This window comes from Plodia interpunctella, chromosome 13, assembly GCF_027563975.2.
Source record: "Plodia interpunctella isolate USDA-ARS_2022_Savannah chromosome 13, ilPloInte3.2, whole genome shotgun sequence".
In the NCBI taxonomy this organism is placed as follows: domain Eukaryota; kingdom Metazoa; phylum Arthropoda; class Insecta; order Lepidoptera; family Pyralidae; genus Plodia; species Plodia interpunctella.
The window spans coordinates 1,007,996-1,022,994 of record NC_071306.1 but is presented as its reverse complement, the minus strand read 5'-3'; the positions used below and the strand labels follow the sequence as shown (position 1 = coordinate 1,022,994).

Genomic DNA, 14,999 nt, shown 5'->3' with positions numbered 1-14,999 from the left:
GTTGTAAATAAATAAATAAAATAAATATATTAGGACAAATCACACAGATTGTGCTAGCCCCAAAGTAAGTTCGAGACTTGTGTTATGGGATACTAATTCAACGATACTATATTTTTATAACATATACATATATAGATAAACATCCAAGACCCGGGCCAATCAGAAAAAGATCATTTTCCATCATGACCCGACCGGGGATCGAACCCGGGACCTCTCGGTTCAGTGGCAAGAACTTTACCACTGCGCCACCGTGGTCGTCAAATGTGTATGTGTTGTGTATGGAACCTAGGACCGAACGGGCGTAGATACCACTATGCTACTAAGGTCGTCATTAATTGACAAGAGCCTTTTCTGTTTCTCACTGTAGAAAATGGTGACTGTCTGCGCGTCTGCGCTGTGGCGACCCCACGCACCAGTGCGATTATTTTTTTCTCGCTCAAATCTGTCAAATTTAATTTAAACCAGCCCTTATATTATAATCTTTGTTGTACTTTATTTATGGTATTAAGAGTGGCTACCATTTCTGACAGTGAGAAATATAGAGATAGTTGTTGCATGTGTACATAGAAGGAAGAGAGCTCAGCTATAATATCTCTAATATCATCAACAAACAATCGTGGGAACTCATTACTAGTGCATACGTTTCTTATAAAGTATGAACACACTGTCTAAAGAACTAACGGCCTATAGGTATGCTCACACCACACATATAATGAATATTTGTCGACCTCGGTGGAGCAGTGGTAAAGTGCTTACCTTTGAACCGTGAGGTCCCGGGTACGATCCCCGGTTGGGTCATGATGGAAACCTTTTTATGATTGGTCCGAGTCTTGTATTTTTATCTATATATGTATTTGTTATAAAATATAGTATCGTTGAGTTAGTAGCCCATAACACAAGTCTCGAACTTACTTTGGGGCTAGCTCAATCTGTGTGATTTGTGCTTATATATTTATTTATTTATTTTATTTATAATGAAAAAAAAAATCCTATATGATAATACTTAGTCTTCATTTAAATTAATCAGTCACTCACTTGTGTGTGTTCATGTTTCTTTCTTGGCTGTGGCATTGGAATCCCGAGCGTGCTTGATAAATAAACCTTTCAATTTTGAAGATTCGGCTGTAATTTTTAACATCAAACAAAGTCTTCGGACGCGTCTGTTCAATAGCAGCAATTGAGGATCAAATTTTAAATGTAAAATGTTATAATATTGTACAATTCGAGTAGATACCTTACACTTCGGTATCCATATACCGGAGACATATCATTTGTGTCTTGGGCGTCCATTGGATACGCACAAAACACAAATGAATGAAAACAAAAAGAAAATTGAACAATCACGAATGAAATATTAAAGGAATTGTGACAATAATGTGACATCAGCCTAACGCAGCGAATGAGTAAATACAACAATGGTGAATTTTATTATAAACCATTCTGAGGCAGCACAGTCCAGTGACATAAACATTCGGTCGCGCGACGGTATCGGCCGTTCGTGTGACGTGCATTTTAAGCTAATTGGTGATAAAACAAGATGTTTATCTACATGAATATATCATAACATTTTGTGTTTTGGAGTTAGTATCCCATAACAAGTCTCGAACTTTGGGGCTAACTAAGTGTGATTTGTCAATTTTATATTTATTAATTTCGATTAATCAGTCTCTCACTAGTGTGTGTTCATGTTTCTTTTTTGGCTGTGATGTTGGAAGCCCGGGCTTCCTTGATAAATAAACCTTTCAATTTTGAAAATTCGGCTGTGTTGTTGCTCAATGTCAAGGTTTTACCTACTCGTCTTGTACGATATCCCCGGGTGTTGATGGAGTGGGTATGATAAAACAAATCTAGGGCGTAATTTTTGAAATTAAAAATTTGTGGTGTTTCTAGCCACAGATCATTTATCAGGTCGAATCATACACACGACCCACTTCTTTTATGTATGACCCTAACCTACCAGAAAGGTTTGGATTCATACCTAAACTAATTGTTTTGGTCATCATTCTAACCGGATTCAATTTTTTTTTCAAAGCTTGTGTTATGATATTAATAGCGCATTAAAATTATATTTTTTCCTTTAAGTAAAATTGTAATGTCAAAAAAATAAACTAACTGTATGAATAGCGCCTTAGCACGGACCTGCATACATCAGATCAGCTCAACTTCACACCGCAACAGCAAGGTCGTTAAAACGTCAGCGTAACATTAAATAAATAAGGTTCATGTAGTTATTATGATATATATATAACTAAAATACATGTTTTATATCTTTATAAGTAGACTAGCTTTTGGCCGCCTCTTCGCCCGCGTGAATTGCATAGCAAAATCTCAGTAAATAGTATGATATTAAAATTAAAATAAAAAGGTAAATGAACTTCGAAATAAAATTCATTGAGTGAGCTAGCATCAAAGCAAATTGTATCGTGTGAATGACATCAATAAAGTTTACTCAAAGAACATTTACGAACAGACGGAACAATGTGGTTGTCTACAATCACTATAGTGCTAATGAGTGTGCTGCCTATGGAACAGTGTTATTGGAACACAAATTCGTATATATATTTTGGAGGGAAAACTTTGTATGATGACGTCAGAGGCGATGTACGAAATTCATCGAGATTGAAAGGTAAGGACATCATTATAACAGCTACAAGTCCACTAGGCTTTTCCCAGACTTCCACACTACGATTGATAGCAGATTGCATACAGTTTTCCTGTGTTTTTAACGTAACAGGCCATCTAGTTGGTGGATGCCCGTTTGCCAGTACGTGGCGGCCATTCTAGAATGCTTCTGCCTTCCAGTTGATTGTAATTATGGAATTCAAATTATCTTAAGATTTAGAAAGTCTAATAAAAATGATTAGGACATTTCAGTGAAAAGTAGATTAATATTTTGTTTGGTTTTGGATATTACTAAATCGTGTTACCAATACAATGATTCCAAGGAGGACGTTATTGAAATTGGAAGCACGTCTACTTTAATTTTCAGTGTTGCGCGCATTGAAAATCTGTATCACTTTATATTGCATCTATTATTTTTAAATATTCAAAAGGGGAATTACCGTAACATTAAAATCTCTTATCTTCTCGATACTGTGAAACAACATTGTTATCTTTAGCAATTTATTAAACTATCTCTTCCGAATGACCTCGAATGACCATCAATAAAATATATTATTTTATTCATTAATAATGCCAAATAATATATTTTAATGGTAACAATTGACAAGTATATAAATGATTTATTTTTTACGAATATCTCATAATATTTTCACTTATTTTTCCAGGGTGTGAACCTGTCAGCATTTGGATGCTTGCTAGGCACGGCGCTCGTAACCCCAGCGAGCAAAACATACGAGAAATGAAGAATGCTTTAGCAATGAAGTCAGATATCCTAAGGTATCACGCCGAAGGACGAGGAGATTTATGGGATAGGGTGAGTTCCAGATGATAGAAGTAATTTTCCATAAAAAGCTGGTACTAAGAAAGGGGTACCGGAGTAGGGCAGGGCTGTACGAGGCGCGGACAAAAGCTAGTATTCACCAAGTCAATCCATGTTTTTTAATTGTAAATGGAAAAGAAGGACGAGCAATCCTTCTTTCACATTGTTAGGATCTTACTTGTTTTCTACTGTTTAACTCCAAAGGCTATTTGCTGAATAAATGTATTTTATTTTTATATTATTTGGGATCATGGATTGCATAAGTACTTCTTCGGTTGTACGGAGTACCTATTAATTCTATGTTTGAGATACACACGACAGACTTTTCGTAGCCGAAAAATTCAGAGTGACAACCTTATATATAAAAAATCTACTTTATGTTGCCAACAACACACGTCAAAAGGATCATTCGATTGAGGCGATATAGTGTGGACATAGTTGGAAAGCTGGAGAGTGACATAGCGGAGAGTGCTACTTTTTGCAAACGTTTCTTTGTTTGAGAGTTTCTGCACTTTTCTAAACACTATTTCTGTATGACAATCTGGATTTCCGACAGAGAAGCCTTAGGTACAGCCAGTGTATTATAATTAACGACGTGTTTCGATGTCATCATGTCCCAAAACTCTAAACATTTTACAGGAAATAGCAGACCTGCAAGAATACAGATGGAGTCCAGACGTTGACGTGACTCCGTACGTTCTTACGAACAGAGGTCACAGGGAATTAAATGACTTAGGTGACAGAATTAATATGACCTATTTCTCACTGCTGAAGAAACTAAAAGAACACCACATTAGGCCTACTAATGAACAAAGGACGATTGAGAGCGCCAGGAGTTTTTTGAATGGGCTAGATGATTCATTGGCGTATGGTATAGAAGCTCCGTTGAGGAAGATCAAAGATGTAATGTTATTGGTAAGTAGAAGCTAATGTACAGACAAACAAACGTAGACGTCGTTGCTATTGAATATAGGCGTAAAAATGTTTTAGACTTCCGTGCCCGAATTATGAAACTGGACCCTGTTAATAAGACTTCGCTGTCCCTCGCTGTCTGTCTGATGCTAGGCTTTATCTCATGAACCGTGATAGTTAGACAGTTTCACAGATGATGTATTTCTGTTGCCACTATAACAACATTCTAAAAAAAACAGAATAAAATAGATATTCAAGGGAGTTCTCATAGAACATATAAGATTGTTTGCCGTTTTTATAGATAATGTTACACAACCCACGAATTCCGACTCGCACTTTGCATTTTATTTAAAATACATATTTTCATAGTCGTCTGTTGGTCAACAGTTCAAGGCCAATAGTTTGTTATATATACACACACACACAGCTGTTTCTTTTTGACCTATGATTGGAATCGTACCCAGCTATTCTTTCTTTGAAGTAGGTATTTGTAAGCAGCAATGGTGGTCTAACAGTTAGGGATGCCGACGGCCGTGCGAATTGGAGACGAAAAAGTAGGAAAGTGGAGGAAGGAGTGGATTTCGACACTCAATGCCTGAAGAAAAAACCAGGAAATCACTGAGACGAGAGAGAGTCTTATGTCAACAAAGGACCAACAATTGAACAGCGTTGTTTTAACTCAACAGGAACCACTGGGTGTTGCCACAAACTGGTTTTATTTTTGACTTAACATTAAAGATTTCTCGTATACATGTAACCAAACACATACACGTATATTTGTTCTTCTATTTTCTACGGCAACGAATTGTATGTTTGGCAAATGTTGAGATAAAAACAATTGAACAAAATAAGATCCAGTCCGATCGGGCCAAGCGGGAATTGAAATTAATATCTGTTTAAGTATCGCCATAAACTTATATGTTAATGTACCTAATATATAATGTCTAATAATGATTTCATATGTTAACACTGTAAGCGTACCTTAAGCTAAATAATTAAATAATTGCGTGCACTTTCTTTCACAGCCCTATTTGCACTGTGATCTTCACACGACCGAAGCGTGGAATGGTTCGAAACGAATCTCAGAATTACAAAAATATTATGAAACCGCCGACTACAAAGAAGTAAGAATATTACTTCATTAAAAAAATCCTGTTAATATTACAAATGCTAAAGTTTGTGAGGATGTATGTGTGTATATATGTATGTTTGTTACACTTTCAGGCAAAATCTACTGGACGGATTGTTATGAAATTGTGCTTGCCTCTGAACCGAGAGGTCCCGATTTCGATCCCCGGTCGGGTCATGATGGGAAATGATCTTTTTCTGATTGGCCCAGGTCATATTTATGTATATATATACAAGTATATGTATGTTATAAAATATAGTATCGTGGAGATAGTATCCCATAACACAAGTCCAGAACTTACTTTGGGGCTAGCTCAATCTTAATATATTTATTTATTTTATTTATTTGATACACGAATAACCTAGAATAACTATAATAACATAGGAAGCTTTTTAACTCGAAATTCCGATGGGAGTGAAGCCTCGGGGCCCATAATATTTATAATACTTTTCTCCTGGTTTCGGAGCAATGATAGCATACAATTTCAAGCTGCTTTTCTGAAAATTGCAGATTACTTTGACACATTTTCCAAATTTACCTCTAAAATCATTTGTGAATAAGATATCTCCGCAAAAAAAAACTGTATGTATTAGAAAATAAAAGTCGTGGAAAAAATGGCGCCACCGTTTTTTCTTCAGTTTTTCTCGTAAACTGGCGATCTGGCTACTACTACCAATGCTCTGGATCCGTGACTCCAAAGTGAAAAAAACGAGAGAACAATATAACGTTCTATTCTGCGCTATAATTCGCCAGTTATCGCGATTTCACACCTTCATTTAATCATCAGGTCTTGTTAAGCGTTCAAAAACGAATGGGCTCCAATGAGCCGCTAACTCCGACCAACGTATCTGGACTGTACGACCTCTGTCGGTTCCACCGTTCCACCTCGCTGACTGGGACCTCACCGTGGTGCAAGCTGTTCACAAACAGAGACCTGGAGGTCCTCGAGTATATAGAAGACATTAACTCTTACTATAGGTACATATTTTTTTAATTTAGCTAGTCATAGGAGAAGTGGTGCTGGTGTAGTGATTAAAACTGTGCGTAGGGACCAACACTGTTTGAATGAGTTTCTTTCGGCATTTCTTCTCAGCAGTGGTCGTTCCGAAATGCTAGTAGTTTGTAGCTTTAGTAAACATCATTTAATTTAGAATATGACGTGAAAAAGTGCCTGTGAAGGCCTAATTTCTGAATAAATGATTTGATTTTGATTTTGATTTGATTTTGTAAACCGAAAGGCACCAGGTTCTAATTCTACTTGTGCCACGTTAGTTTGTATACCAATCTGACTCATGTATAGTAGTTTTCATCGGTCACCACTTACTTAACTTGCTTCCTGGTTGATAATTGACCGAGCGAGCAAAGTGAGCGAGGTCTACAAATCAATTTATATGCATATACAACTAATAACTTACGAATCGAATACGAATACGGTCTGATTTTGATGTAATTTAAAAGATATGTAGGATCTGTCAATAGAATTTTTAAGTTCGGTTTTAAGTCGTTCTCGAAATATTCACAATTTTGTAAAAACTCATCAAAATGTATTGTTTTCGGGAGTTCGTGGCGAACAACTAGTATTTATCATCTAGTATGGGAAATTGTGAAGGTAATGGCAAACCACTTCATTAATATTGCCCAGAAAATGTATTTCCACGAACAAACAAAACCACGCAAATAAAAAAATAAATAATTATATTCCAGGAGTGGCTACGGATTTCCATACAACGGCCATCTTGGACGATTGGTGCTAAGCGATTTGCTGAAGAAGTTTCAGGCCGAGGTGTACGATTCGAAACCTACATTCACCGCATTCTTCTCCCACGACAGTCTGATAGACATGGTCTATTGTGCGTTAGGATTGTTCCACGACGAAAAAAGTTTAAAAGCCAAGAGGAGGAACCCTCGCCGCAAGTGGAGAACCAGCAAAAACACTCCGTTTGCTGCCAATATTATTGTGGTCTTGCATGAGTAAGATTTTATTTAGTTCCATCCTGTCCTTTATCCTGTCATCATGTCCAAATCTTGCAAGTTATACTTCACCTACTTCCAGTTGACTTACTTGAACTTTCCCCACGTCACTGACAAAAGGAGCTGAGAAACATTAATTGTCAAACTCCAAGAGATATTTTCCGTAAGTTTACCTCTTCATGTTGTATGTGTCTTATGCTCCAGACCTAGAAACTACTGCTTCCCGAGAAGTCCTCCGTGTCGCGTCTGTCTATCTGTCTGTATGAACGCTATTAACTCAAAAATCAACGGGCGGATTTTGGTACGGTTTTCAGCAATAGCTATCTATTGCTGGGTCGTTAAAACTGCATAATGCAAGTTTCCATGACAATGCATTATTATGATAAGCATGACCTGATGATGCATGGCCATGCCTGATAGTGCCCTGGATCAAACGAGGGAACTCCTCAACCGGGCAATTGTTTCAGCCGTTCAAAAGTTGTAGCGAAATTAATATTGAAAGTCGGTTTTTTTTTTATTTGTCTAACAAATAAAATTGTTACTTGCAGATGTGAAAATATGCTGGAGCCTCGGCCATATAAAGTACAGTTCTTGGTAAACGAGAAACCTCAGAGGGTATGTGTGAAGAAAGTCTGTACTTGGGCCGAATTCCAAGATAAACTGAAGCCATTTTTGCAGAGCGATCTTAAATTTTGTAGACAACACAATAAACCCAACTGAATTACTCACGATTTTTTATTTTTAAAATAACTACTTATATGTGTATAACAGGTAAATTGCCGTCATCCATACTAACATAAAGAGATAAGATTTCAAAAACGACTGGGCCGATTTTTATGAAAGGATACAACATAGAAATAGACGAAACCTTCCGGACAGTAACAGAGGCTACTTTTTAATAATGCTTTTACCGAGCGAAGCCGGGGCAAGCCGCTAGTTTACTCATATTTACCATGATAGTTGTATTTTTACGTGAAAATTACGCTGGCGAAGCCGCGGGCAAAAACTAGTAACAATTAAAATTGATTGGCAATGCCAAACTAACGGACACACAGCGACCAAGTTATCGCTAAAAAAGGACCTAAGTGGTTTGCGCTATGTGGACTGCTTTGTTATTATTATTTATACCGTAATAGAGGCGAATTTGCATTGAATTTTAGGTAGATTGATGTGCTGTCGACTGTACTACATACAACTGAAAGTTGGTGCCAAGGTTCAAACCAGTTTTTATTATTTCGCTGTTTTAAGTTTTTATTTTGCCTTTTTAAAATAGAATTGTTTAATTTTGTTTACTGCTGTTTAGCATTAATTGTGTTAATAGTACCTACTGTATTTTTTCACTTAGCCGGTTAGTTAGTTTGACTAATACTGTTTGTAATTTATCCAATTAAAAATTCTCATATTCTCAATTTGTTGCAGTCAATCTAAAACCAATAAAGTACATTAAATCCCATCAAATACATTAATGTGAAAAGGGAGCCAAATCCGAAAGAAGCGGCGGTCAAGTAGGTTAAGACCGTCCGCCTTTGTTCGCAAGGTCCCAAGTTCGAAACCTACTCGTGCCACATGAGTTTGTATACCAATCTCATGTATAATAGTTTTCATAGACAACCACTTGCTTCCCGTGAAGGAAATCATCGTGAGGAAACCTGCACGCTGGTTGACAGTTTAAGTTCACTATTTGTGTGCATGCGATTACTTGTCACTAGACGCGGTAGGTAGTCATGAAATTTCGGTGTAGAACTTTCATATAAAAGATTTTCACACATTTCATCCCCTTCGGTGTAGAATTTCCAAAAATCCTCTCTTAGTGCTCACCTACACTTCCCAGGGAACCTACATGCCAAATTTCAGCATTCTACGGCCAGTAGATTCGGCTGTTCGTTGTCTGTCAGTGAGTAACTCACTCAGTAACGGAAGAATTTTATATGTGTAGATTAGTATTACATAAACAGTTGATTTGTTGATTTAAAATGAATTTGACCTAACTGTTTACGTAAAGGCTTCAAATCTGATGTATGTATAGTAAATTGGTTTTAATTTGTTAATGGATCGGAAATAGCCAGCCGGTTTTTGACTTGGCTGAACTGGCTGGCGCGTGTCTCGATTTCGTGTAGCTAATTTATATGTTCACAGCAACACGGTACAATCTGTATGTTTTACTTAATTGCAATCATGTGTGTGACCGTGTCTGTAGCCATATTCGTAACTGAGTTTTATTAATTTCAATTTTACGTGTGAATATGATTTTAAAAAGTCGATAGAATGATGGAAAATTTTCAAAAATTGTGGCCACGCAAACACCACTCGCGCCATTTTAATTAATAATTATATAATTGATTCAAAAAGTATCTCACGCGCAATTTAGATTAATACTTATATATGGTTGATTCCAATAATATGTGAAGTTGGAAGTGACTCTGAGTGATCTTTGAATAAATAAAAATGTGTGGTGTATACGCCAAGTCATAAGGATTACGTTAAACTACACCTTGGCTTAAAATCCTAATTTTATATTGTAAAAGATTTGTATACATTTTGATCTGTGTTTCTGTTTAAGTTGTAAAACGAACTAAGTATATTTATTATCAATTTATGTTGTCGTGATACATCAGATTTGTAGTTAAACTACTTTTGTGTTTAAAAACAAGGATAATAATTGCACGAACAATGTTAATAGTGTATCACAGGTGTGATAAACAAAATACTTATTAACGTAACGATAGCTATAAATTTTGAGATGTATTGAGTGAACTAGCACCAAAAATAAGTTTCTTTAAATGAACGTGACACCAATCAATATTCCCCAAAGAATATACATAACACAGAAGGAACAATGTGGTTGGCTAACATTATAGTCTTGATGTGCATGGAACAGTGGTACTCTAGTGCTAATTTGTATAAATATTTTGGAGGGAAAACTTTGTATGATGACGTCAGAGGCGATATACGAAATGCATCAAAATTGAAAGGTAAGATGTGACTAGGTGATGAGAGGATCTCTGTATCTAGTTCCATTTATATTATTTCTTCTTTGTACAATCAACCATAGGTAATAAATCTTACTATTATTATAAATGCGAAAGTTTGTGAAGATGTATGTGAGTAAGTATGTTTGTTCTCTTTCACGCAAAATCTACTGGAAGGATTGTTTTGAAATTTATTACACGGGTAGAATATAACCTGGAATAAAACATTTAGGGTCCTTTTTATCCCGAAATTCCCACGAGAGCGAAACTCCAGGGCGCAGTTAGTGCAATATAAAGTGAATTAAATTATTATGTCATTCTTTATGAGTTCCGACCCTGGGACTCAAGGACTGGTCAAGGGTCGGAATGCTTAAGGGCTGAGTAAAGAACTTGGAAAACGCTCAAATTAAAGACAGAAAATTTAAGCGTTATATCTGGCTATTCCACTTCTGCCTAAGCTTGGCAAAGCGGACAAACCCAATAAGTGCTGGCTGGTTTGATGTCGTGAAGGATGATATGCGTGCCAAAAGGAATACCGGCGACCGTGAGATGAGGAGACAAAAAAGCAGGAAAGCGGCCCCTAGACACTCAAACGTATAAAAATATTGTTTTTCAGGCTGTGAACCGGTCAGCATCTGGCTGCTTTCTAGGCACGGCACCCGTAACCCCAGCGAACAAAACTTAAGAGACATGAAGAATGCTCTGACTCTAAAGACAGATATAATAAGGAATCACGAGGAAGGCCGGGGAGAATTAGGGGATATGGTGAGTTCCAGGCCACGAGAGTGAACGTAAATTTTGTCATTTAGTTAAATCTTTTCGAATCAGAATGGCTATAGATATGGCTATATATAATCTTGAGGTTAATATATAAATCTGTAATTCAGACGATGTTCAATTGTATGTGGCCACGTGGTTCTGTTTATGCTGTCTCGTCGTTTTGTTCATTGAACCTAACCTCCTATCAACCAAAATAAATGACGAACTATTGGATGTTCCACATCTGCCTAGCTATCTGTAATAAACGCGGGAATCCGCATTTATTACAGCATGTCCTAAAATTAGACTTTGCTAACAATGCTTTTCAGGAAATAAAAGAATTACGAGAATACGAATGGAATCCGGATTTAGACGCAACACCATACCTTCTTATCACTAGAGGTTACAAGGAATTGAATGAATATGCTGATAGAATAAACGTAACCTATTTCTCCCTACTGAAGAGACTGAAAGCCCATCACATTAGGCCTACAAATGAACAAAGGACGATTGAGAGCGCCAGGAGTTTTGTTGCTGGGCTAGATGACTCACTGGAATACGAGATAGAAGCTCCATTGGACAAGAAAAAAGATTTTATGTTATTGGTAAGTGTGAGGAACAAATGTCGTCAGTGAGGCCGTCGCTACTGTTGAATAAATTTGACAAGAACATGGTGCTTCAAATTACAATTTTGGTCTAACAAGATTTTTTATTAATTATTCTGGTTAATTGTGTCAAACTACATAATTTCCAGCCTTATTTGAGCTGTGACCTTCACACAAGAGAAGCGTGGAATGTGACGAAACGACTGTCAGAAATACGAAAATATTATCAAACCGCTGAATTCCAGGAAGTATGTATACTTACTTATATACCACAACTGAAATTTTCAACATAGGTTTGTTATTACCTGTTTGGATATCCAAAAAATAATGATCTTAACACTTTTGTCTCATCCTTAGGTCTTGGCAAGCGTCCAAAAACGATTAGGTATCCAAGCACAGCTGAGTCCAATTAACGTCACTGGACTATACAACCTGTGTTGGTCTCAACGTTCCACCTTGTTGACTGGAACCTCACCGTGGTGCAAACTGTTCACAAACCGAGACCTGGAGGTACTCGAATATATACAAGACATAAATTCTAACCTTAGGTTCGTATCTATTCTTTTCTCGTTACGTTCGGGGCTGAAGCCCAAGTCAGAGTAAAAATTACCTTAAAATTTTGACGATTCGAGTTCCAACCGGCCGATTGATTGTCGTCAATTTTCCTTAAACATGTTGTTGTTGCCAATCAGCAGGCTATTTGACCCTTAATCGCCCCATACAACATCCATGGGAGAATATGGAGTGATTCTAGGGCGGAACCATACGTCTGGATTAGTATCCCAATCCCAACTAATATTATAAATGCGAAAGTTTGTTTGTTACCTCTTCACGCATTATCTACTGAACCGATTGTTATGAAATTTGATACACGGGTAGAAAATAACTTGGAATAACACACAGGGTACTTTCTATCCCGAAATTCCCATGGAAGCGAAGCCCCGGGGCGCAGCTAGTATCTATATAAATTGTCATCACAGAAGAGATAATGACTAGTAATTTCTTCTGAATAAATTTTACAATTGTGAAAAAAAAAATTAAAAATGTTTTACGTGACTATTCTACGGAATTTATATATAGCCTAATTCACGCGATAGGCCTAATTAAAAAAAAAATCATTATCTTCCAGAAGTGGCTACGGATTTCCGTTTAACGGCCATCTTGGACGATTGGTGCTAAGCGATTTGCTAAAGAAGTTTCAAGCCGAAGTGTATAATACAAAACCTACATTCACCGCTTTCTTCGCACACGACAGTCTGATAGACATGGTCTATTGTGCGTTAGGACTTTTCCACGACGAGAATGGCATCGACGCTAAGAGGAGGAACCCCCATCGCAAATGGCGATCAAGTAAAATAACCCCATTTGCTGCTAACATTTTAGCAGTTTTGCACAAGTAAGTATTTAGTTTTCCGTGCACAAAAGGGTAAAACTGTAGTCTATTACTAAAGCACTGCTGTCCGTCCGTCTGCCTGTCTATATGTCCATGTGCCACCAGGCTGCATCTCTTGAAACGTTATAGTTAGACAGTTTAAATTACAGATGATTTAGGTATTCCTGTAGCCGCTGTAAAATCAAATATTCTCTCATTTAATAAAAGTTTTTGTATAGATAACGCTACGGAACCCTTCGAGTGCGAGTTTCTTGTATTGTCCGACTGTAAGGCGAGAATTTCACCCAACCGATATCTCGAATTGCATCCACTTTATCTTTCCAAAGCAATTACGCGTATGTACCTACACAAAGCATAAACGTAAAGCTCAGCGTATTAGTCTGACAGCGGGGAAATACTGCAAGCATTCTGGGCACATTTCCTCGATACTCGAACAAAGAGATATTTTATTTTTAAGAAGGGTGCATGTATTTATTATAATTTGTATTCAATAAAAGTAATTATGATGAGGAATTCCTCATCTATACTATTGTTATAAAGAGGTAAGAGTTTGTGAGTTTGTTTGAGGCGGATAATCTCCGAAACTACTGAACCGATTTCAAACATTCTTTCACTATTCGAAAGGTGCATTATTCAAGATTGCTATAGGCTATATTTTATCTCGAAATTCCCACGGGAGCGAAGCCCCGGGCAATATCTAGCAGTATATATTTTAAAAAACACTCAAAACGGAGATTTGCGTCAGACGTCATGAAACCTATCTCTTCTGACTGGTTAAAATTATAACACCCCTTTTGTTAGCATCGGACTAAAATTAGTATAAAAATATTTTTTTGTTACTTACATGTGTGATATTATCGACTCGCCGCCGTATAAGGTGCAGATCTTCATAAACGAAAAATGTCAGAAGGTGTGTTCGAAGAAAATCTGCACTTGGACTGAATTCGAGGAAAAATTGAAGCCATATTTGAACAGCGACCTTGCATTTTGTGAAGAATAGGAATAGGAATTTTATTTTTATTTTTTTTATTTAGATAATTTGGTAATTTCCCCTACAATAAGGTTTATCTCTAATAGCTGTAATATGCCATAACAGCGGACCCTGGTCTCCGACGCTCAACAGCTGAGGAGCAACTGGGAAAACCTTTGATGAAAGAGAGTTGTGTGTTATGTCATCCTAATTAATATAGATGCAAAAGTAACTAAAGTAAATGCAAAAGTTTGTTTGTTACCTCTCCACTCTCTATATACTCCAACAATCTTCTTGCATGTAATGTTGTTTGATGTATGGAAAAGGACATAAAAAATCATCATCCCGGAAAAATAACTGTACCTTTGGTAAATTAAGTAAACCAGCAAATTAAGCAGAAAATAATTGTCTGATCTATCGCTCGCCGCTGGCACTTGGTCCTGGCAGAAGGGGGAAACCCAAGAAGTGCTGGCTTACTTCAGAGTATGAAGGATAAGAGAACTATGTAGTATAAGAATCAGAGAACCCTGTAGCAAAAGATACAATGATAGAATAAAAAGATTGTAAATTACTGTGTAAAAATTGAAATCTGCTATTTCACCAATGGATTCAAATAGAAAAAGTAACTTACAATATAAGTTACCTATGGAGCAACTTACTCCGGGACCGAACCCGTGCTTCACCTAAGTTCTCCACCTGGGTGAAGCACGGGGATAAGGTCCCGTGCTCCAACTGATGACGTTATTGTACAGTGAATCAGTAAAAACCACTCATGACTGAGAATTATGATCATTATGTGGAATGTAACACATACAACGAGTTCCTGATCAACAATAATGGTATTCTTTG

General features: G+C 37.0%; 2 protein-coding genes across 12 annotated transcripts; both read left to right on the top strand.

Annotated features, from left to right (window-relative positions):
* The first annotated feature begins 1,453 nt into the window (after window positions 1-1,453).
* LOC128674690 (multiple inositol polyphosphate phosphatase 1-like) lies at window positions 1,454-8,178 on the top strand. Of its 11 annotated transcripts, none has more exons than XM_053753496.2 (8): window positions 1,454-1,580; window positions 2,278-2,626; window positions 3,288-3,436; window positions 4,082-4,357; window positions 5,380-5,478; window positions 6,271-6,461; window positions 7,188-7,454; window positions 8,003-8,178. In XM_053753496.2, the coding sequence occupies exons 2-8, from the start codon at window positions 2,479-2,481 to the stop codon at window positions 8,172-8,174; spliced, it is 1,302 nt and encodes a 433-aa protein (XP_053609471.1). In that variant the 5' UTR covers window positions 1,454-1,580; window positions 2,278-2,478; the 3' UTR covers window positions 8,175-8,178. The 11 variants fall into 11 exon arrangements, with proteins under 11 accessions (XP_053609471.1, XP_053609473.1, XP_053609479.1 ...); XM_053753498.2 differs by having other exon boundaries at window positions 1,458-1,580; window positions 2,281-2,626; XM_053753504.2 differs by having other exon boundaries at window positions 1,459-1,580; window positions 2,405-2,626.
* Window positions 8,179-9,233: 1,055 nt separating this feature from the next.
* On the top strand, window positions 9,234-14,732 carry LOC128674692 (multiple inositol polyphosphate phosphatase 1-like). Its single transcript, XM_053753507.2, has 7 exons — window positions 9,234-10,426; window positions 11,040-11,188; window positions 11,512-11,787; window positions 11,937-12,035; window positions 12,145-12,335; window positions 12,917-13,183; window positions 14,058-14,732. The coding sequence occupies exons 1-7, from the start codon at window positions 10,291-10,293 to the stop codon at window positions 14,071-14,073; spliced, it is 1,134 nt and encodes a 377-aa protein (XP_053609482.1). The 5' UTR covers window positions 9,234-10,290; the 3' UTR covers window positions 14,074-14,732.
* Window positions 14,733-14,999: the final 267 nt, after the last annotated feature.